Source organism: Pistacia vera, unplaced genomic scaffold, assembly GCF_008641045.1.
Source record: "Pistacia vera cultivar Batoury unplaced genomic scaffold, PisVer_v2 Contig1295, whole genome shotgun sequence".
Lineage (NCBI taxonomy): Eukaryota > Viridiplantae > Streptophyta > Magnoliopsida > Sapindales > Anacardiaceae > Pistacia > Pistacia vera.
In genome coordinates this window covers 122,593-145,682 of record NW_022195352.1, presented here as the reverse complement: position 1 = coordinate 145,682, position 23,090 = coordinate 122,593, and the positions used below count along the sequence as shown (strand labels likewise).

At 35.8% G+C, this 23,090-nt stretch overlaps 2 protein-coding genes and 2 pseudogenes across 2 annotated transcripts; 1 reads left to right on the top strand and 3 right to left on the bottom strand.

Moving 5' to 3' along the window:
- Positions 1-2,687: 2,687 nt before the first annotated feature.
- Positions 2,688-4,895, bottom strand: LOC116121973 (annotated as a pseudogene).
- Positions 4,896-5,710: 815 nt separating this feature from the next.
- LOC116121972 lies at positions 5,711-7,858 on the bottom strand (annotated as a pseudogene).
- A 1,905-nt stretch (positions 7,859-9,763) lies between these two features.
- LOC116121968 (PI-PLC X domain-containing protein At5g67130) lies at positions 9,764-12,992 on the top strand. The gene is made up of 9 exons (XM_031407867.1): positions 9,764-9,965; positions 10,066-10,125; positions 10,237-10,359; positions 10,460-10,597; positions 11,169-11,267; positions 11,380-11,680; positions 12,049-12,272; positions 12,405-12,491; positions 12,790-12,992. The coding sequence occupies exons 1-9, from the start codon at positions 9,960-9,962 to the stop codon at positions 12,973-12,975; spliced, it is 1,224 nt and encodes a 407-aa protein (XP_031263727.1). The 5' UTR covers positions 9,764-9,959; the 3' UTR covers positions 12,976-12,992.
- Positions 12,993-14,695: 1,703 nt separating this feature from the next.
- LOC116121981 (probable serine/threonine-protein kinase At1g01540) lies at positions 14,696-17,564 on the bottom strand. The gene is made up of 7 exons (XM_031407884.1): positions 16,821-17,564; positions 16,537-16,641; positions 16,224-16,346; positions 15,939-16,109; positions 15,735-15,864; positions 15,410-15,619; positions 14,696-15,109 (listed from the first exon to the last, which is right to left on the bottom strand). The coding sequence occupies exons 1-7, from the start codon at positions 17,417-17,419 to the stop codon at positions 14,942-14,944; spliced, it is 1,506 nt and encodes a 501-aa protein (XP_031263744.1). The 5' UTR covers positions 17,420-17,564; the 3' UTR covers positions 14,696-14,941.
- Between the last annotated feature and the right edge of the window lie 5,526 nt (positions 17,565-23,090).

The following is a 23,090-nucleotide window of genomic DNA, read 5'->3' as shown; positions in this document are numbered from 1 at the left end:
AAAGCTTCCACATGTCCAATTCTTGCACCAAATCGCGTAAATCGCTCTAGAAGGTGAGCAAAGAGAAATAAAGGAAGATTTGTACGGATAATCCCACCAACTCACAAATTTAGTAATCATAACCTTAATCCATCCCACTATAAATTGAGGGTTCCTCTCTCAATTTGGGGATTAGCTAATCTCTTCTAAAACAGCATATACGCTCTCTCTCTCTCTCTCTCTCTCTTGTAATCATTTGTAGAAATCAGCTCGCGGAACGCGACCTGACCGCTATCATTAATACAACATCAGTGGACGTAGGACTTGCTTCCTTAAGCATCCGAACCACTTTAAACACTGTCTAGTCATTCCTTTTACTCTCATTCTTTCATCCACGTGTGTCTTCTGGGTCAACTCAACATTTCACACATGCATTTGGTTGGTGTCAAAATCATGCATCAACAGTTGTGTATTGTTCCAGTCGCCACAGTTTGTTGAGAGAATGATAGATCTAGAGGTGTTGATGTTACATGTACACCAAAAAATGTAGCAGCTGTGTTCCAAAATGTGAGCTTCACTCTGCAATTCATTGACACCATTTCAGTTGCTACTCCGGAGAAATCTGCTCCAGCTTGAACCACGAACTGGTCAAATTCAATGCTCTGCAATCAAAATAACCAATAACCATTTCACCAAATTAATTAACAAAGTAGTAATAGTAATTAATAAAGGACTTATATATTAATGTATAAATAATGAAATCTGACCTTCATTGTGACGGTAGGTTTTTGAGGTCGACTAAGCACCCCACAAGATCAAAGAAAACAAAGAAAAAGCACAAAGAATCCCACAACAAAAGTAAGAAAATAGAAGCGACGAGAAACACCACTGTGCATGTTTTCTCCATCAAGAAGTCCCTCTTCTTCAATGGCGTCAAACTCCTTCCATGGCTTGCGGGACTTCCGTCATTATTCTTGCGATGATGGTGGGGGTTTAGTGAGGCAGACAGGCGATGGGAGGACGACTCACGAGAAGAATGGGACCTAACGAAGAGTTGGAATGAGAGTGATGGTGAGCCCATGGGGCTGAGCACAGGCGTCAGTGGAAGGAGTTTGTCGTCTTTCCACCATCGTGAGAATCTCTTGACGCTCTGCACGTAGTAAACTGCTCGGCGTGGAGATCGTGTGGGCGAGGACTGAGTCAGGCTACTTACCTCCGAGTCAGTTTTTGAGAGCTGAGCAGACATTGTTGTTTGATGTAGTTTTGTTTAATTCAACAGAGAGATGGAGAATTAGTAGTGAGTGAGGTGAGAATTTATATTTAATATATTGTCAGTGGTTGTGGTTGTGTAAGTAAGATCTATACAATTTAAGGTACGTCCTGTTGGCGCACGTTATTTGAGCTTTGTTAATGTCATCGAAGTCTTGAAGGTGATAGTAATAAATGGGAGATGTGGATTTGTACGTAGACAGAGACTGGCAATTGTCTGGTTGTGGTTTTTGTATTTTTTATTCTACCAAGTGCCAATTTTCATTAATGCCTTCACTAAGCACAATGTGTAATTACTAATTAATTGTTTAGGTGTATAGGGTAATGAGTCTCTGTAGGCTTATTATATACAACAAAAACTGCGAGGTGAGATCAATATTTGCCTCCTTCTTTAACTTAATTTCTGATAAAGAGCATTATACGGGCTATTATATGAATGAATCAATAGTTGTCTCATCAAATCTCAACTACTAGGTTCAATTAATAGCAAATAAATCAAGACGCCGTCGGTTGGACAACTAATTAGAAGATTATGGGAAAGGCCTTCAAGTCAAGACAACAAGACAATCTTTCTTCCATATCTCACGGCAGGGCCCAACTGGCCAACTCCTCTTACGAGTTGAGCGCCTTAAAGAGCGCACAATGTGGTATCAATTTTACTGTCTTTTATTACCGATCGAAATTTGATACCCAACTTAACATTATAAGTTTGTATTATGGATTATGCGTATATTATTATAATTTTTTATTTTATAACCAAAATATCCCAGTTTATACTTACCAACACTTGGTAATGGCATTTGTAATTTATAGCAAAATCTGATCTCCTGGGAAACGCTAGAACTTAGTAAGTAGTAACATGATTGAGATTTGAGAGAGAAGCCCATACTCCCCTGATTGGATCTTTTGCAAGATCCTTCACATGTCAATGCATCATATATTTATAAAGAAAAAGGAAATTAATTTTAGATCCACTACATGTCTACATCCCTACTAGGTCAAAGATCCACCATAATGTTTGCATGGCTGGATGACTTTAATTGTACGAGAGTGGACCTGGCGTATGGGCTTTGCGGGTCTTAGGCCATAATAAGGCTTACCATTTTACCATCAGTTGTGATCCTCGTTTAGTCATTTTCATATCTCACCAAATTTTAATGATGAGAGCTACAATATCTGGAACTTGTAAACCACATCCTTTTTTTTTTTTTTTTTTTTTAATCGAATATCTTATCATGCAGGTGGGTTTGGATTTGCTGTCAAACAAATATCAATGTTAGAATATGTGCTGAAACTCATGAGGAATCTAACATATGTTCTGTTTTTAGTTTCAAGGTCAGAACAATTCTGAAGCAATTTAACATAATGGGAGGAGCACCTTAGTAATACACTTTTATTCGTGCTTTTCTTTATTTTTCACAAAACTTGTGTCTTATGGTTTAACTCTGGTTACTACAACTGGACTTCTCACCACATCCTGCCTTCAGCATCTCCCAACTAAGAGAACCATGAACTACTAATTCTTTCATTACTTTTGGCCCCTCTATACTGAGTTTGTAGCTTCTCTTCTCATACTTGTGTTCAAAACAACCTGTTTGGCACAACATTCACCTTGAAACCTGTCATTGGTGCCACCTTAGCTGTATAATGTGCCTTTCCGTCTCCCACATTAGTCACTGTTCTCTGAAAATTATGCACAAGTTTTTCCCCGAAGATGCATCGGTTCATTGAAGAACAATAAAAGAAGGGTAATTCAAATCCAAGCTTGATGGATTTGAACATTTATAAGAAGATGATTTTGTAATCATCTGAATTTGCTCTGCAGTGTAGTTCATCCCACATAGGAGCTTTACATAATCTTCTGCAGTTGCATCATAAATGAGTCCAGGGTCTAATGCTTTGTTGGATTTATATGACCAGCACCCATGGCCAAGGACTTGCTGGTTTGTCATGATTTCCAAGTTCTTTAATAGCGCTAAGTGTGTTGTCAAATGGATCAGCTGTGGTGATCATTGCAGATCGAATGGCTGCAGGACTCCATTTGGGGTGTGCACCCTTTAAAATGGCTGCAACTCCAGCTGCGTGAGGACAAGCCATGGATGTTCCGTTTATATGTTGAATTCACCGAAAAGATCATTTGCTCCAAAATCAGTTACAGGACTTGTTTAGTCCATATGCTAAACCAAAGAGCCAGGAGCCAATATGTCAGGCTTTAAGATGCTAGGACAACTTGAAGATGGTCCTCTAGAACTGTAAGCAGCGACCGTGGTGGCTGGTTTCCACCCACTTGAGTCAATCTAAATTGCATACTTGCTGTTGGGTTAGAGGTTTTTTTTATGTAACCAAGGACTGCTTGACCCTCTTGGGTGAAGAAATAATGCTGGAAAGGAGGTTTCAACGAAAAATTCCAAGTAGGAACTGTTGGATATGAAGACTCCTCCTGCCACTCTTGACGCAGCAGCATTCTTAACTTGATGCCTACAATTCTTTCTTATCTTCACAAACAATGACTTTGTCCCTACTTGTTTGCTTGTCTAAATTATCGCATGCATCCATGAAAACAAGTGGTAGGCGGCTTTGAGATGAATTTCAATGTAAAGAGAAGATCCCAATGTGAAACTCCATTTCCAAGAGTAATAATCCCATTAAAATTACGACTATTGTACCAGCAGCAACATTTAATATCCATGGAATGCCATTGTGCACAGTACCAACCAAGGCCCTTCATTTCCAGCTGATGATCCCACAAATATACCTTTCTCCGTGGCAGCAAATGAGGCCATGGCAACAGGATCCTCATACAATGGAACTCCATCTAGCCAATGATAACGAAATGACATCAACACCATCAACGATTGCTTGGTCATTGCTGCAATAACATCTGATGCATAGGCACCAGCATCCCATAACACCTTGTACATTGCTAAATGAGACCGCGGGCCATTCCCCGTGCGTTCCCTTGGCATAACCAAAGAAAGATGCCCCTTAACATAATTCCTGCTGCAGTTGACGAAGTATGAGTTCCATGTCCATCAGTATCCGAGTGAATTCATTAAGACAGTGACATTGGGTTTATTACTAAGCAAACCCTTGTTGAAAAATCGAGCTCCGATAAGCTTCTGTTGCACATTGAATATTAAAGCCGGTACCCTCCACGCATCCATCTAGCTGGAACTTCGCCATTCCAACATCACTAAAACTTTCGCTCTCTGCCATATTCCAGAGTCTACCAACCAATAATTACATCTTCCCAAAATTAGAACTTGGCCATGCCCCAGTGGTCAAGCTTAGGCCAGAAATCGCGATGTGTGGGTTGTGTGTGCTATGACAGGCACATCTCATGGAAGATAGATAGCCAGGGGAATTTTGAAGGATTGTAACTCTAATGAGAAGACTTGCACAAAACCATGGATTACATTAGTGTAAGTATATATATGCTTTGAAGGAATGCTCATTGTGTGGCGTGGTAGTATTTATTTAATGCCGTGTGATATTGAAGAAAGTGTGGCGAGTACCATCCAAATTGGTGCATGAAAACCTTTGGCATAGCTGACAAGTTCATATGAACAATGTATGTGTCTGGTTGTGGCGTGAGGTGAGGCTGAGAAGGTGAAGAAGCACATAAGTTCTAGAGTCAGCTTAGCCATGAAGGTAAATGTAAGTGATTGCTTATTGCTTCACATGAAAAGCTCTGTTTCTAACCAATACTGTTGCCTGGGGTCTTCCATTTCTTATTGCATTCTTAACAAACAAAACCTGCTTATGTGTTTATCTCTAATTTTATATTCCACCACCGCAGTGTTTCAGGCTTTCAGCCCCAAAAACAACCACGTAGTAACTACTTCAATGTTGCATCTTTTGCTTTTAATAGGTGTCGAAAGCACTGTTGCTTACTCATGAGCTATCGGTGAAATCATAATTTCTGCCCAACATGTGGTTGCATGCCATTCTTGACTTTGATTCATCTGACATAACAAACTGTTAATCAGCAGTTTCTCTCTATTCTCGTCCACAATAACCACGAGCTCAACCATTCCAAGTAGGTTCACAGGTTTTCGTGGTACTGACTACTCGCAAAATTGATATTTTAACGGACCTGATTTGAATTCATGCTCTAACTGTATAAATTAAGGAAACCCTCATGGCCTGTTATTATCCCAGTTCAGGTAATTGCAGAATCTATCTTGCGAGATTATAGAAACCGATAAGACATCAAATGTAATTTAGTAATGCATGATGTCCTTTCCACCTAAGCAAGGCATTTGGCAGGAGGACTTTTTCCTGGAAAGTGCTTGGCAGTTTTGCTTTATTGATATGATGATGTGAAGATAAATAAACAATGGACAAAAGATCAGGGAAAGAATGGGATAAAAAGAAATAAAACCAAGAAAGAAAGGTGGCAGAAAAACTAAATTAAATATCTATCACCTTATAATACAATCATGACTGCCCAATAATACATTCAAGGCGATTCTGGGACAAGGCTTGTGGCCACAATTGGGCTTCTCACCACATACTTACCATTGTCATCTACCCATTTAAAGAACCATAAACCACGACCTTTTTCAACAATTTTGGACCCTCCAAACTAAGCTTATTTTTCTTCTCAAACTTTTGCTTGAATACCAATCTCTGAGGCTCCACAAAGACCTTTAAGTCATCCATCCTGTCAGATTTGCAGTGTACTTGCTCCTACCTCTTCAACATTAGTTACTGTCCTCCAAATTCTTGTACAATTTTATCTTCTGGATTTGAATCATAATTGTTAAAGAAACAATAAAAGAGCGGTAGTTCAGATCCAAAGACCGGTTAATGCAATTGTGAGAGGACTTTGTGATGATTTGAATTTGTGTTTGTGTAGTTCATGGCACAAGAAGCTATGTAATCCTCTGCCGTTGCATCGTAGACAGACCGATTAAGAGCCTTGTTGGAGTAATATGACCAGCTCCTATGTCCAGTGGCTTGCTGGCAAATTATCATTTGCAACATCTTCAATAGGACTAAAGTGTTGTCTAATGAATTGGCTGTGGTCACAAGGGCTGACCGAATGGCTGCAGGACTCCAATCAGGGTGCGCTGCCTTTATAAGCAGCTACGCCTGCCACGTGTGGCGTCGCCATGGAGGTGCCTGATAAAGAGATTGAAATTGCTAAACAAGAGATGTGATCCAACCTTAGCAACTGAACTGATTGGAGACCATGATCCTAAGATTAATGAGCCAGGGGCCAAAAGGTCTGGCTTTAGGATACTTGGGCACTCAGAAATGGACCTCTGGAGCTATAGCTATCTACCCTTGGTGCTGGCTTTGTACCAATAACCGTGTTCTGAAATTGAAAGCTTCTGTTGGGTTAATGTTCTTCTTTATGTAGTCTATAATTGATTGGCCATCATGTACCCACAATGCTGCTGAAATGAACTTCGGGTGTAGAGCTCTGAATAAGAAGAGTTGGAGATGAAAACAGCTCCGGAAACTCCTGCAGAGATTCATTTACAACTTGACCGCTATACTCAAATTATCCTTGCACACATAATGGCGTTTTTTACTTTCTTCAATTCTGTCACACTCACATTCGTCCATGTAAACAAGGGGCATTCTACTTGAAGAATAATTCCCAGGATACAAGAATTGAAGTTAATTTTAACACCACTCCCCAGAGTTAAAATTCCTTCAAATTCACGATCTAAGCCTGCACCAACGGTCACTAGCCATGGTGCCCCTTGATTAAACTCCAGTACAAAGGACCATCATTTCCAGACGATGCTACCACAAATATACCTTTCTCCATGGCAGCAAAAGTAGCTACCGCAATTGGATCATTTTCCAAAAGTGTATCATCTAGCCTATGCCCAAAGACAGAGACAAAACATTAACCCCCTTGCAATGCTTGGTCTATTGCTGCTACAACATCAGATGAATAGACCCCATATTTCCAAACACTTTGTACATAGCCAAACGAGCTCGAGGAGCCATGCCTCTAGCGTGCCAGTGGCATAACCAAAATAGATGCACCTTTTACATAGCTACCAGCAGCTATGGAGGAAGTATGTTCCATGTCCACTGACATCCCGGGGAGAGTTCATTGGAATTTTCAACTTCGATGTTAGCAATCAGACCCTTGTTGTAAAACCGAGCCCCAATGAGTTTCTTGTTACACAAGGAAGAGTTGAACTGGGTACCAGCCATGCATTTTTCCTTTCCATCTGGATGGAACTTTTGTCATTCCTTGATCATTAAAACCTGACTCTCTGGCCAAATTCCAGTATCAACTAAACCAATTATGACATCTTCACCATAATTTGAGCCGCCCAGGCACCAGAGAATGAACTCAAGCCAAGAAATTGAGAAGTGTGCGTTGTGTGAACTGTAAGAGGAGTTCCCTAGTGGAAGAAATGTAGCCTGGAAACTTTTTAAGAGCTTCAGCTCAAGCAGTAAGAACTGCGCTAAATCCATGGATAGAATTGTATAAGCATAGATAAATTTAGAATTAAGGATAGTGGTGGTGGTTGCAGTTGCAGCTGAATTAGAAGTCTCTGATATGAGAAAGCATGGACAAATACCAGCTATGGTGGTCAGAGTAAGCTTTAGGCATAGCTGATATGTCCATGTGAATGATGTAATATCAGATCGTGCACAGAGGAGCTAACATAGAAGATTAGAAACAGAACTACTGGTAAAACTTTGACCATCAGAATTGCCATGGTACCAAAACAAAGCCCTTTAGACTCTTAATCAGCTACATATACAATAGTTTTCCCCTTGAGATTTAATTTTAAGAAGAGAGGTTCCTTCACTATAGTGAGCATCATTTATGAATTATTAACCAAAAACTTTCGTTGCTAAAAGCAAGGGTGGTTAGTGTTAGTGGAAACACATCATCATTGTCCATTTTGCTGCTAGAGTCTGGACAAAGGACAGATCCCACAAGCACCTTATCGATTATTAAGAGAAATAAGCACTTTAAAATTTAAAATAGAAGCTCTGTTGATATGTTTTTTATGGTGAGTATATGTGATATGAATTATGTATTTCAAAAAATTGGAAAGGAAGATGGGGAAAAATGCAAAAGGCACTGGTTCCCTTGATTGAAGCAGTAAAGAAAACAAAAACGTGCTGTTGAGTCCGGTTATTGGTGAAAAGTTGTGGTTTCTGCAAGTAACACCAGCATGCTTTCCATTTCCAATTAATGGAACTTGCAAGAAAACAAAAGCTTGTCGATTTTGCACTGGGATTTCCACTACTGGAGTTGTGGCAGGCCCAGTATACGGCTGGACTTGGAAATAATGGGCCGTCCACCCGAGCGCCGTTCCGTTGGATTAAAATGAAAGTAGATATAGATAGCCCAACAAACAAGATATTAGGTATTTCCTACAAGATCTCGTCAAAAAGCTGCACCAAATGTCCTAAGTAGACTTTCTGAAAGTGCAGTTCTTTTGAAAGTCCCTTTGCGTTTTTATAAGTGTAATGAAAGTTTAAAGCCCAAGGGAATCTCTTTTTAAGCAAATATAGTATACTTGTCTATCTTGCAATTGCCAAAAAATTCTAGAATGCTAATAAAAAACCTACTTTCACAATATAAAATGGATCATTATAAAATATTCTTGCTTTTACCACGACTGTGTCAACTAAAGTGGGTATATCATATATGTCACATTGAATATTAAATTACTAACGTTAACCTTTGAATATGCCAATGTTAATCTCAACGTAGAATAGTATTATTATTCTTAATTAACTTTCAAATGTTATCTTTCAATTTCTTTAATCAATTTTAGTATTCATCTTCGTTATTTATTTTTATAATATAATGCAAATTCTTCGCAGAAATGCCTGTCTCTATATCCATTAATAAAACCATATGTATCATCCCATCGTTTGTCCATCAAAATCGCATCATATAATTGTTACTATTGACACAGAAATCGTTTAAAACATGCATGATTGCTTTTGTTGAATTGGTGGACAAATTTTTTCTTTTTTATAATTGGTAATTCGAATCAACTTATGTGTATTTCAATTAATTTTGTGGTCTACTAAACATCCTATAATTCTAATGTTTTAGGAAAGTCACAAATATGATAGATGATCTCAAGATGGTTTGAATCTAAGAAATCAATGAGAAGAGGAAACATTTTTTATCACTAAGCCAATCTCTTAGAGTTTTGGTGGACAAATTTTCATACATAGAAAATGAAATTTCTTTTTATTTCTTCAAATTTCTGCATAATCGCTAGTTAATATGATATTTAATATAATTAAATAACACTCGTGGCCTGCAATTTAATTTGATCATGTAAAACAGGATACAATATAATTTTTTTAATCTTGTAGAATCCTAATTTTATTATATATTATAGCAAAATGTGAGAAACGTTTAAGTCAAATTGATCTCAAAACATCTGAACCGCACATTTCCTTAATATCAGAAATAAAAAATTGAACACGGCCTTGCTGTATTGATACTATTTATAGAATATCTAAATCCAGAAAAACCTTCAACAAATTATTATCTAATTAAGGACCCAAACATCGCCATCGACAACTAGTACACCTAACGAAACCGCGACGCGTTCCCTCTCTTAACAAAATTTCATTGATAACGTTGCCTTTTGAGTTAGTCTCTCATATTCACATTTTCACGCAAACTGAACTGAGTTCAAAAACCAGTTTAAACTGCCCCCCAATAGCTGTCCCTTCTCTCTCCAGATCCTGAAATGAAGGCATGCAAAACATCTTTCTTAACATTCGCAAACTTGCTTGTTTCCTTTTTTTATTGTTTTTATCTGGGAAAATACTTAATCCTAACATGAAACATTGCAGGGAACATTCTTGTTCATCCTCGTTCTCTTCATCTCAGTTGCATGTTCTTCCGGTATCAAGGTAATCATTCCAATTGCTTCTTCTCTGTAAAATGTTTTCCCTTTTTTTTTTTTTTGGTAAATGTCGATTGCTTGAATGATTGTTAATAACGTTTGTGCGAATGTTGAATAGATCGGAGAGACTTGTTCTTCTCAGAATACTTGTGACTCAGGATTATCATGTCAAACATGCCCTGCTAATGGAAACACGAGAAGCAGATGTACCCAGATCCGACCATTAAATCCCACATCGAAGGTCCGTTTCATTTTCTATGTTTAAGTTGTTTTGAGTATTAAATTATTGGATTGATTTTGTTGGTGCATGTGGGTTTGGTTTTGGTTTTGGTTTCGGTTAGGTGAAGGGTTTGGCATTTAACAAATACTCATGGTTGACAACGCATAACTCTTACGCTATTATGGGTACAAAATCGCCGATTGGATCATTTATTATATCTCCTATGAACCAAGAAGATTCTGTCACCAATCAACTTAAGGTAAGACACATGTTTCTCAGCTTTTAAGTTTTGTTGTCAAATATATGCGTAAGCCTCCTTAGTTGTCCTTTGGAAAATAAGCAGTCTGTTGTCTCTTTAGATTAATAAATAAGATTAGAAAGCTGACCAACCGGAATCATTTCACATTTGGATGCAATCTTCTCTATGAACAATTTAATTTTTTTTTTTTTTAGAAGATTTGAAACTTCATTTTAAGTTCATAACATTCAATAACTTTGACTTAATCGGTGGTCGTATTCCACCACATTCTATTTCATGAGAACGTTCTTTTGAGGACTATAAAAATCTACTCTTTTACCATTCCTCTTGTTTAGAATTAGATGGAAAAGTATGCTAATTTTATGAGGAAATTCTCTGTTTTTAGGTAAAACTTTTCTTACATTTTCTTGGCTTTGTTTTCTCTAAATTATATTGCTTCGAATTGAAGCAAAATTGCGTGATAGTGCTAATGCTGCTATGAGGGTGAGACTTAATTGAGTTTTGTTTTTCAAAATTAGATTAAGGTGCAACTTCGTAGTAACTTTCAGCTTAGATTTGTGTTATCTTGTAGAATGGAGTTAGAGGGCTTATGCTGGACATGTATGACTTCAACAATGACGTTTGGTTATGTCACTCAACTGGTGGCAAGTGTATCAACTATACAGCATTTGTAAGTGCATCCCCATAATCTAGTGATGCTTGATTGTTCCTGAAATTTCATATAATTAGAGGTGACTTCCTCTTTTTGATATAAATGGTGTAACAATTCTAATTTCTCTTAGGCACCAGCAACTGATGTACTTAAAGAGATCCAAGTATTTCTAGAAGCAAACCCGTCTGAGATCATTACTATTTTTATCGAGGACTATGTGACATCCTCACAAGGCTTGACAAAGGTTTTCAATGCAGCTGGTCTAAGCAAATACTTGTTTCCTTTGTCAGCAATGCCCAAGAGTGGTGAAGACTGGCCAACAGTGGACGATATGGTTAAGCAGAATCAGCGATTGGTGGTCTTCAGCTCTAAATCAACTAAAGAATCTGAGGGAATAGCTTACCAGTGGAAATATGTGGTAGAAAATCAGTGTGAGTTCTGTTTTAAGAACCTATCAAATTGTGTCTTCATATACATACTGATTTTGGATTCCAAGTTCTAATTCTTTGAAATTTTTGATAAATTTTGAAATGACTAACAGTACTGAAGCAGAACCAAATGTAGAAAAATCTCTTACTAGATTGTATGGCAATTATCTTTTTGTGTTTTCTTTCAGCACTTCCACAAGATTATCGTAACATCTGTGTAGTGGATTTATTAGTTTGAACTAAGTGGCATCTCTGTCTTTGTTATTTTGGCAAACTAAAATTCACGCAGATCAGCACGTTGTACTCTATCTAATTTTGCATTATTTTCCTTGGACATGAAAAGTAGTTTTGACAGTGAGTTGGCATTGCAGATGGAAATGAGGGCATGGTTGCTGGTTCATGTCCAAATAGGGCGGAATCTTCTCCTATGGACACAAAAAATATGTCACTGGTTCTTATGAACTACTTTCCTACCAATCCCAATCTTTCAAGAGCTTGTGTGGACAATTCAGATGCACTAGCCAAGATGATGAACACTTGCTATGAAGCTAGTGCCAAGCGGTGGCCAAACTTCATTTCTGTTGATTATTACCAGGTAGTTAGGCTGTTCTATATTTTATAGAACTGGCTAATAGAGCTGTATTTTCTCCAACCTAGAAATAGAAATGTTAAAAAAAAAAAAAATGGATTGAAGATCTCTGATAAATTTTTTGACTTTTCATTGCAGAGGAGTGATGGTGGAGGAGCCCCAGAAGCCACCGATGAAGCAAATGGTCATCTTACTTGTGGATGTGATAATGTAGCATATTGCAAGGTTTGTTATCAAAATTATTTTGTAGTGTTATCATCCACATTCAACTTATGAATGGACCATTATATCATTTGCTGTGAATTCAAATAGAGCACCTAGTCTGTCATTTTATAGTCAGTTTAAATATTTGCTTGATATCTCCTGCAATCGTAAAATGTTAAGGTATTACATTGCTTTAGATGATTTTTCTTTTTGGTAGGTAAATACAGCAAACATTTTAAATTATTATCAAATATCGGTGAAAAGAATTAAAAATCCTCTTATAGTTAGACTTGACCTGAGATTTGTTGTATATGCGCAGGAAAATGCCACATTTGGTACATGCGACGTCCCAAAACTTGCTCCTCCTCCACCTGCAGCTGCAGCTTCTCAAACTCCTACACAAAGTAGTAATAACAGTGCTTATATGGAGAGTAGACCTGCTTTACAATGGTTGTTCGGGACAGTTATGGCCGCAACTCTATTATTATTGTTGAATCATCAATAAAGGCTTGTGTTATTTCATCTTTATTTTTTTAACTGCGAGGGCATATTAATTATTAACGGATATTTGTATTCTCATTTAGTATGTTATGATTTATAAGTTTTTCATGCGACCTTGCATCCGTGCTAAAGCTTTCCGCACTTAGACTAGCCTATGTATAAAACCATCTTAGAAAACTACCATCTTTATTGTAATTGCTTCTTCAGACTCCAGCCTTCAGCCTGAGGTCCTTAATTTTAATTAATCTAAAGATGAGGTTTGAGAATGATGAACGCTAACTCTAATAAAGTTGCAAATTTTACTAAGGATTACACTACGGCTTATTCTGGTTTATTTTATTCCATATTATGCCAAAAAAAATTCTTCCGCTGTGATTCTGGCCAGTCATGTAGAGACTGAATGTAGTTACCATTTACCAATGTAATTAAAATGTGAAAATGCCTCCTTCTTGAACGCAATTTTTTGCCCATCCATTCAAAGATACTTTCTGGGAGAAACCTCCCAGAAATTTTCTGCATTTCGTAATCTTGTGGCTCCTATAAATGCTTGTCCTTAGGATTACTAAAATTCTACAAAAGTTATTGATCCACCCACATTTACTAGCAGGAGTTTCTTGACCGGATAATGATATGAGTAATGCTAACCTTACTCACACTCTCTACTCACTTCACCTTTGTGTGTTTAACAAAGTTGAGTAAAAGAAGTGAGTAGGGGTTACTCTAATGATATATTGTCCAGCTGGAGGAGGAGAGGTTCAAATCCTGTTTTACCACTTGCACTGGCACACAAAAAACGAAAAGAAAAGAAAAGAAAAATAAAAACCTGGAAGCTTTAAAGATAAACATGGGACCGTTTAAATGGAAGGCTAAGGACGTCAGTTTCAATGAAAATTGAAGATCATGTGCATTTGCCCAACTGGGAGGAAATCCCAGCTGGTAAACATGGGGGCTGTCTGGATAACCCCCTTGTATTTTCATATTAATCCACAGGTGTTAAATCTCTAGGCCTGGAATTTCCAAGAGTACAGTTACCAATTCATTTTTGAAGTTTGAAGCATCCCATGTTCTTGGGCATTAAACCTTGGGCCACTTTCTGCTGAGCTGCTTCTAACTTTCTCAAACAATCATAATTTGGCTATGGGGCAGTTGAACAATGGTTCAGGCGGGTCATCACTCTTAACACAGTTTCAGTTTCACTTTTTCAAAGGTGAAGGAAATAAATGTCGAATTGAATGTTTTAATTATAACAGTACATCGAAGAACAACACGCCCAATGATCCAAAGGCACGCATCAAAAGGAAAAAGGGAAAGCTTTAATTATTTACGTCAACATAAGAAACGCAAGTAAAAGGAAACCTTGCCTTGACTTTTAACTCTGAAAGGACTTAAAAACACTTAAAAATCATCGATAGCGGGGACCATGTTTTTTGCAACACAAGAAGGGAACATCCCTATCTGCCTTGGGTTATAAAAGACTGGTCTAACAAGCCATGTTACTATAGGGACCCCAATTAATTGATAAACTTCTCCCACTCTGACCAACTAATGTAGTCTGATTAATTCGAGGAACTTCAAGTGTGAAATTTTGCTTCATCATACATGTTGAATGCTTTGAAATTGAAATACTTCCATATATATCTCTTTATATTTGTAATATTCTGTAATCAAAGGAACATTAAAGTTGCAGTATAAGCAAATCTAACAATCATCCAAAATTTAACTTATATGGAAAAAAAATTATTTAACAATGTAAATAAATATCTGATTACGGAGGCCTCCAGCACAAAGTTTATCTGAAAAAAGGATTGATTACAGTCTTTGAATTGAATCTTATAGCGGAGCTAAATCAAATGTGATTGCAGAAGCAAAAATAATATAGAGCACCATAAGTGAAAGTCACAAAAGTAGATAAAGCTTATAAGTGGACAGTACATAATATTGAATCCACTCCTGACGTTGTCGGTAACTTTTCAAAGATTTTCTTCTTGGATTTCTTCATGTTGGCATCTTTCCTCATTGGCATGCACCCCACTTTCGTACCTTTTGTCGCCACCTGGTTCCGTCCCCTGCTTCTTAATTAACCCATTTTTTGGACTGTCACGAAGTGGTCCTCCTGTGTCCCTTGCACCTCTACGATCCTGGAACCAATTGCTTAGGCTAAAGCATCAAAGGGTAAATTTTGAAATTTTATATTTTATATCTAACAATAAGGGACAAATTGATTCTCTTCATCATTTTTCTGGAGAGTTGAAGGTGAAGGGGGAAGGCCGGAAATTTCATGAGTTTGAATGCATAAATGAACTACAGCTGGATTACAAATAGTTAATAAGCCCATATGTTTTAACAAAAAAGAAATCCTGTTGGTTCTGAACATCATAAACTATTTTATACTGTACTAGTGAAACTAAATAAGCTTGTAAGCAGAACTAGATACATACATCTTTCAAGAGGGTCTCTTGAGCTTCAAGCATATGTACCACATGGCCCATTTTGGGTCGCTTCGTTGCATTTGGGTCTACACAACGTAAAGCTACAAGCAGAGCCCGTTTTAAAGACCTGGAATTAGGCTTCTCTGGTAGCTTGGGATCCAGCACTCCCTCCGGATTCCTGTTAGAAACCATCTTCTTAAGCCACTCAACTAAGTTAACCTGCAAAATTCTTGAATATAAATTTAACTCAACGGAGCAAATATAGAGGGAAGAAACCTTTAAGGACAGTCCAGATGAATCACTCAGAAAATGATGTTAAGAATTTAGAGCAAACCTCTTCTGGAGGCCGGCTATAATCAACTGGGTTCCTCCCAGAAATTACTTCCATAATAAGAATCCCGAAACTATACACATCACTTCGTTCATTCAACATACCTGTACTTGCATATTCAGGAGCCACATAACTGCAAAAGCCCAAAAATGTTAAAATCTCTTTTGTAGACACAACCAAAGGCAGAGACAGGAAAATTCTACAGACCCAAATGTTCCCATTACACGGGTTGTGATGTAACTGCTCTCTGAACCTAGGAGCTTGGCAAGGCCGAAGTCTGAAACCTTGGAATTCCATTGCTTGTCAAGTAAAATATTGCTTGATTTTATATCACGGTGAACAACTTTGGGCTCAAGTCCCTCATGTAGATAACTTAACCTGAATAAATAGTCGAGTTAAGACCATGGACTATGACATAGATGAGAGGCAGGAGTTGGAAAATCAAATTGGATTAATAAAAAGCTGAAATGAAACTGTAAATTTACACTATACCCTTTTGCTGTACCCAGGATAATATTCATCCGAATCTCCCAAGTAAGAGGACTGCAAGACCCTACATCCCCGTGAAGCCATTGTTCCAAGTTTCCATTATTCACATACTCATATACAAGCATCCTTATCACAAAAAAAAAAAAAACACAAAAAGTAATCATCAGTGATATTCATACATATGTGCACCACTTTAATAAAATTAATATACCCCATATTATTTGAACACTTGTAAACTGTAGTGTGCACTGTGCACAACTATAAGACTTAAACTTCAAATATAAACAGCAAGGCAAATTAGGTAAAAGCAGAGTACCTATGAGCTCCCTCAGCACAATAGCCGAGCAATCTCACTAAATTCTTATGCCGAACTCTTCCAATTGCTTCCACTTCAACTTTAAACTCCCTCTCAGCTTGTCCCCTATTCGTTGTCAGACACAGCAACTAATCATTTGCTCTAACATTAATATTAATGGATTTGATAAGTTTTGTATTAGTTACTCTTCAAATTTAAGCAACCATACCACACCAAATTCCAAAGACAGTAACGCAAACTCAAAAGTAACAAGAAATAAATGACTGAAAGTTGCAATTGCAAACCTGTTATTGAGCAAATTTTTAACAGCTACCTGATTGTTATCCTCCAAAAGACCATAATAAACAATCCCATACCCACCTTCACCAATAACATTTTCATGAGCAAAATAATTTGTTGAAACCTCAAGCTCTCTCAAAGTATACCAATGACCCCAACCCAAGTGCGACACCTCAGGCACCACCGCAGCCACTTGGTCAGCACCACCACCACCACCTGAACGTGCCTCGCCACTCCCATTCCCAGGATAACATATTCTATGATCTTTACCGATCTCAACGTGAATCTTATGATATCCAGTAGGGCTCTCTTCTTCTCGAGGGAGAAGCAAGGCCTGCCCTTCTATGCCGGTGATGGGATCGGGCTCTGGATGAGGATGAGATTGAACTCTGACTTCTTGGATGTCTTTAGAGATGATAGGTATTGTATTATTAGTAGGGTCCTTTGAAAAAGATTTATTATGTTTGATTTTGGAACGTTTCGAAGTGAGCCAAAGAGAGATGAGGAAGAGAAGCAGCACAAATGCTGCTCCTACACATACACCGACAACTATCCATAAACGAAGACCAAAGATTGAACTTGGCCTTGATAGTTGGTCACTCATCAAACCCAAACCTTTCTTTCTTTCTTCTTTGTGATGAAACTTAACCAAAAAGTTGATGATTTATGTTAATTTGGGAAAGAATTAATGTGGAGACATTATCATGTTATAGAGAGAGTAAAGGGAGCGACTAAGAGCTGGCATGATGAAATGAGATGAGACTTTTATGTCGGGTATATTAAAGTTAGAAAACTACGCGGGTAACCGTGGCAGTACCAGAAGCAGTTCACTACACTTCACTTCATCCTGTATTTTGGAGAGTATTAAAGTAATTAAAGGTAAAGAATTTATACAGTAAAATCTCCCAATATTCATAATGACGAAGAAACTAATTAATTTTATTATCATAAATAAGTTATTATTTAATAGTGATGTAGTTACAAATTTTTTTATTTTATAATTTATGTTTTAATAATACAATATTAAGATTTAAATTCATGTTTTAATAGTATTATGATTTCAAATTCAGCGCTTCAATTGTCTACTTTTAAAACGAATAGAAGATCATGTCTTAGAACTAACAAATATAAGTGTTCTTGATAGAATTGTAAATACAGTTATGTATGGTCAATTGATGTGAAGCCACAAACAATTATCAATTATTTTAAACATTGCAAGATTAGGACTCCCGATGTCGATGAATTACAAGTTACAAATTAAGTTGAGGAGGAGAATCAAAAAGTCCTAGTAGAATTGAGTGATTATATTCGACAACTTCACTACACTAATCGAATGGATATTAGTATATTTCTCAATCATCCAAATGAACAACAAGTCATATATGTTTTATTTGGAGAAGAAATCATTGTTACAATTAGACAATAATTGAAAGGAAATAATTATGAATATGATAGCACGGAGATACAAAAAACAATTTATGCCAAGAAGCTCTAAACATACTTGAGACGCTAGAAATATTATGGCTTCAACAAGAAGATGTCTATGCTAGCGAGTAATATACTCGTAAGTTAAAAAATGTGGTATCAACTTTAAAGCATAAATCATTGTCCCAAACAATTTTAGATAAATATTTTGTCTCATCTTAAAACTTTAATGTAACATAACATATATTTTTTTACAATATACAGATAGTTATTACTATGTGGAGGCAACTTTCCTTAAGATGAGAATTAGAAAAATTATAACTTATTACAACGAGGAGTTTATTCTTATTTATAACTATCCAAAAATGGGAATACAATTTTTTATAATTACATAGAGTTTATTCCTATATGGAGTATCACTATAGAGAGGTTATACTGTAATTGGATACAGTGGAACCTGACTCCTTTTCATAAACAACTTTGACTTTTGACCAATTGTAGATGCAGAATGATAAAATCAGATAATGTTAATTAAAAATATTATAATACATTAATACAGAAATCTACACCAACTAGAGTGATCCGATCGACCTTGGCGGGATCAAAACTGGTGTGTGTGTGTGTGTGTATAATTACAGATAATCAACAATGAGAAAGTGATGAATGTCAAAAGTAAATGACAATAAGATTTTTAAAGTGGTTTGACGAGATAGAACTTAAGCCTACGTCTACTGTTATTTTATTGTTTTTGAAAGCTTACAAATAATAGTATGATTCATTTGAAATTTTGCTTGGAACAACTGCCCCGCTCCTGAAAACAAGTTGTGACGAGTTTATACAGCATTCATTTACATGATAGAGTTGAGATAAGATTCAAATAAGTAAAATTAAGAAGTTGCATGATCTTCGGCTACTTTAGTTGGAGTCTAAGTCCATCTGAATATCTTTCTTCAAAATTGAATCAATCTAAATAATTTATTTCTTAATAGAGAATTATCTTCTATGGATTGATCGTATAACATATTAATTACCTAAATAATAAGAAAATAGATGTTTGGTATCGTGTTTTTGTGGATAAAAATGCTTTCATATCTTTAAAAACAGTTTCTTATGATAATAAAGTACTAAAAATGTTTTTCATACAAGCAGTTAAGTACTTGTTTAACTTACGACATAAGCAGGAATCATTCAATTAAATCCCTTTTAATTTGAGTAATTCACTCCATCCTATATAGTATATAGTATGATGAAGAGGATTAATGTCTATAACAACTATTGTACTACATAATTCAAATTTCAAATATGCCAAAAACAAGACTACGGCATCTTATTAATTACTAACAAGCAGTAGTAGGGTGTCGGACGATTTAAACTTTGGTTTATTTACTACTTATAAATACACCAACCTTGAAGAGATGGTATAACTCAGAAAAGACTTATGGCTACGTGGGTGTCAAAAATATGAATCTTGTGTTTGAGCAATAAATTTGATTCCACAAAGCAATGGTTGAACATTGAAAGAATTCGATGAAATTATTTGCTTGGTAGTTGTTGTCAAGCAAGTATTAAAAATAGCAGTGGGGTCTGGGGTGGTTAGATTTTGGATTTGTTTAGTTGTTCCACATCCCATCATTAATGTGCCAATATCTATCATACTATATCATATAAGTTGTTAAATTTTGGAGTTATTGCATTGCATTATTCTTATTCACGGAATGACTTGAGTACTAATAATCATAATAATGTTTGTTACTTATTAAACTGCATTGACAATGTTCATACATTATTTTATGTTTTATTCAATTCTAAATGTATTTATAAATTAATTGATGTTGTGCACTCACTGCAATAAACATGGTCATACCAAAAATTAATGTTTTGAATTGATTGGATATCTTGTGATAAAAAAAAAAAAAACAATTCAAATAAAAGTTTTATTGATGCTGTTATGAAAAATGATTCTTATTGATAGTTTCAGGGTCTCGAGGAATTGGTTGAGATGCGTATAAGGTTCATATATATATAAAAAAGTATTGAAATTATATTTTTTTTGAAATCAAACCTTATCTTATCTTGTATTTACTTGATGTATATTCTATTTGTTTGACAATTCTTGAATTAGCAAGTAATTGATTATAAGATTCCCATCATTAAAGAAAAAGAAGTAATAAAGAGAAGATTATTGTCGGCTCAGTCCTCACTTTTGTGTTAGTTACGCATTAAATTGGAACCATACTGTCTTCGCACCATGCCTCTTTTATCACCGTCAAATTAAAATTTAATTGTTTATTTATTTATCGAATTAACATAACTTTTTATTGTTTCCTTCATAATATAACTTTAAATAAATAAAAATTATATTTTTTTGGAAAAATATTACTAAACACTTTGTAAATAAATGAAAATGGAAGACATTAACCCCAAGAGATTGACCTAATGATCAAGAAGGTTTGTTTATTTTCTTAAATTTTTTGATTCGAATCTCGAGGTTATCTACCACCATAACATTGTAATTTATTTGATTATTTGAGTTTGTAGAGTATTCATTGGATCCCAAGGATTAGTTAAGGTGTGAATTTCGAGGATTACTTGAGATACACATAAATCAGTTAAAAAAAATAACACTATGGTAACACAAATTTAATTATAGTTTAAAAATTATTTAAATTAACATTAAAAATAAATTCTAATNGGTCGATTCCGGCGGTGAAAATCCAATTGGACACCACCAATGAAACCACCGTATCCAGATCTATAAAATCCCCATGTCCCCAGCAGTCGTCTCGTCGTCATTCGCCGGCCGAGAGTTCGTGTTCTTCGGCCGTTTTTCGATGAAGCGGTGGACGGCAAACGGTGAGCTGCCGTGGCTGGAAACGTTAGGGGTTTTGTAGGGGAGGATTGAAGGAGTCAAATGGTGGTGACAAGGGTGATTTTGGGTGGAAAAATCGTCGGAAAAAGAGCAAAAAAGTTTACCGGCGATGGTCTGCTAACGTGCGCCGGAGGACTGTTACAGGTGGTGGTCTGCTAACGTGCGCCGCCCATGTAAAATGACCAATTTACTCCTTTACCGTTATATCAAACGTTTTTTCGTCACTTTAAGGGTGGGAATCTGGAATAAATGGAACCTGTGGTACTCACTTGAGATTTCGTCAAACCCTGGGTGGCAATATGTCGTTTACTCTTTATTTATTTATGAATTAACATAACTTTTTATTGTTTCCTTCATAACATAACTTTAAATAAATAAAAATTATATATTTTTTTGGAAAAATATTACTAAACACTTTGTAAATAAATGAAAACGGATGACATTAGCCCCAAGGGATTGGCCTAATAATCAAGTAAGTTTGGTTATTTTTTTGAGTTTTTTGGTTCAAACCTTAGGGTTATTCATCACAATAACATTGTAACTTATTTGATTATTTGGGTTTGTAGAGTATTCATTAGATCCTAAGGATTAGTTGAGATATGAATTTCGAGGATTACTTTAGATACGCACAAATTGGTTAAAAAAAATAACACTATGGTAACACAAATTTAATTATAGTTTAAAAGTTATTTAAATTAACATTTAAAATAAACTCTAATTTCTTGTCCAACTTTATTGGTCCAATTGTCATTTAGGGAAACCTTATTGCAAACTGTAATAACCCCTCATGAAACATTAAATACATCAAATAAAATGTACAAAAAAAGTATATTTTAATAAATATTTATTTCGCATATAAAATTAGTGTTCTAAATTAAAATCACCATTAATATATTCAAACAACTAAAATTTTGTTTGGGGAAGGACATAACTTTTATGTGGATATTTGTCGTACCCGACCCGCTCAAATAAGTTAAAAAAGACAAAACATGATGGACGTCAGAAATAAATCTTAAGGGAATGCCAATGCTTTCATTTTCTTGCCATCCCAAATGCCCATGTGCTCCTGCATTAATTGTAGGTTAATACGATAAAAAAATTATTATTTTCTTTTGATTAGTATAGAGTAAGCGACTTTCTTCACCCAAATAATTGCTTAATAACATTTTTTCACCCATAAATTTTTAGAATACTATTTTATTATCAAAATAATGATGAAAGTATACTCACTTACCGATTCCGGTAGCGTTACTATCCCACACTACTACCATTCTTCTCTAATCATCACTCATCAAAACCTCTTAAACCTTACTTCTATCGACCTCGTTAATCGCTGATAATTGAGTAATTAAGGTTTGTGTAACTGCCCATCCTAACTCTCAAGTCAAATTCCGATCAATCGTGACCACTAAAATCCAACCTACCATCACCAAAAGATTCATCGATCCTCCCTCTTCAAAATCCCTAACAATCTAAACCAACTTTGCTTTCCGTTTGTTGCCGAATATTCTCATTAGTAAACGGAATACAAATTTAGATAATAAAATAATATTTTAAAAATATGTGGATGAGAATGTGTCATTAATACATTATTTGGGTGGGAAAAAGTCGTTAATTTGTTAATATACTATTGACACTTAATCAATCATAACCGCTGAGATCTCAACTTTGTATGTGCAAAGTTATTATATTTTTTAAAGACAAATGATAATATATGGGTGTGGTATTTTATGAATTCCGTGAAAGTTTTATGTTTTATTTGATAAATCGAAAATGATTGGAAGATGTTAACAACTAAAAGGCGTTTGGCATGGTTGTTTGCAAAGGATATTTTAAAAACATAAAAATGAAAAATACGACCTCTTCAAATTACTATTATTTATCTGTCTCAAAGAAATTGTTTTAAATATATCATTATTTTATTCTCATTTGCAATTTTGTTATAAAATATTGATTTTAAATTAAGTTTTTTATATTTTTG

Coding starts and splice junctions, on each gene's coding strand:
- LOC116121981 (XM_031407884.1), bottom strand. CDS start 17,419: ATGAGTGACCAACTATCAAGGCCAAGTTCAATCTTTGGTCTTCGTTTA. Junction 16,110..16,223: donor ATCCTGGGTACAGCAAAAGG/GTATAGTGTAAA, acceptor CTATTTATTCAG/GTTAAGTTATCTACATGAGG. Junction 15,620..15,734: donor ATAGCCGGCCTCCAGAAGAG/GTTTGCTCTAAA, acceptor AGAATTTTGCAG/GTTAACTTAGTTGAGTGGCT.
- LOC116121968 (XM_031407867.1), top strand. Junction 10,360..10,459: donor CATTAAATCCCACATCGAAG/GTCCGTTTCATT, acceptor GGTTTCGGTTAG/GTGAAGGGTTTGGCATTTAA. Junction 11,268..11,379: donor GTATCAACTATACAGCATTT/GTAAGTGCATCC, acceptor AATTTCTCTTAG/GCACCAGCAACTGATGTACT.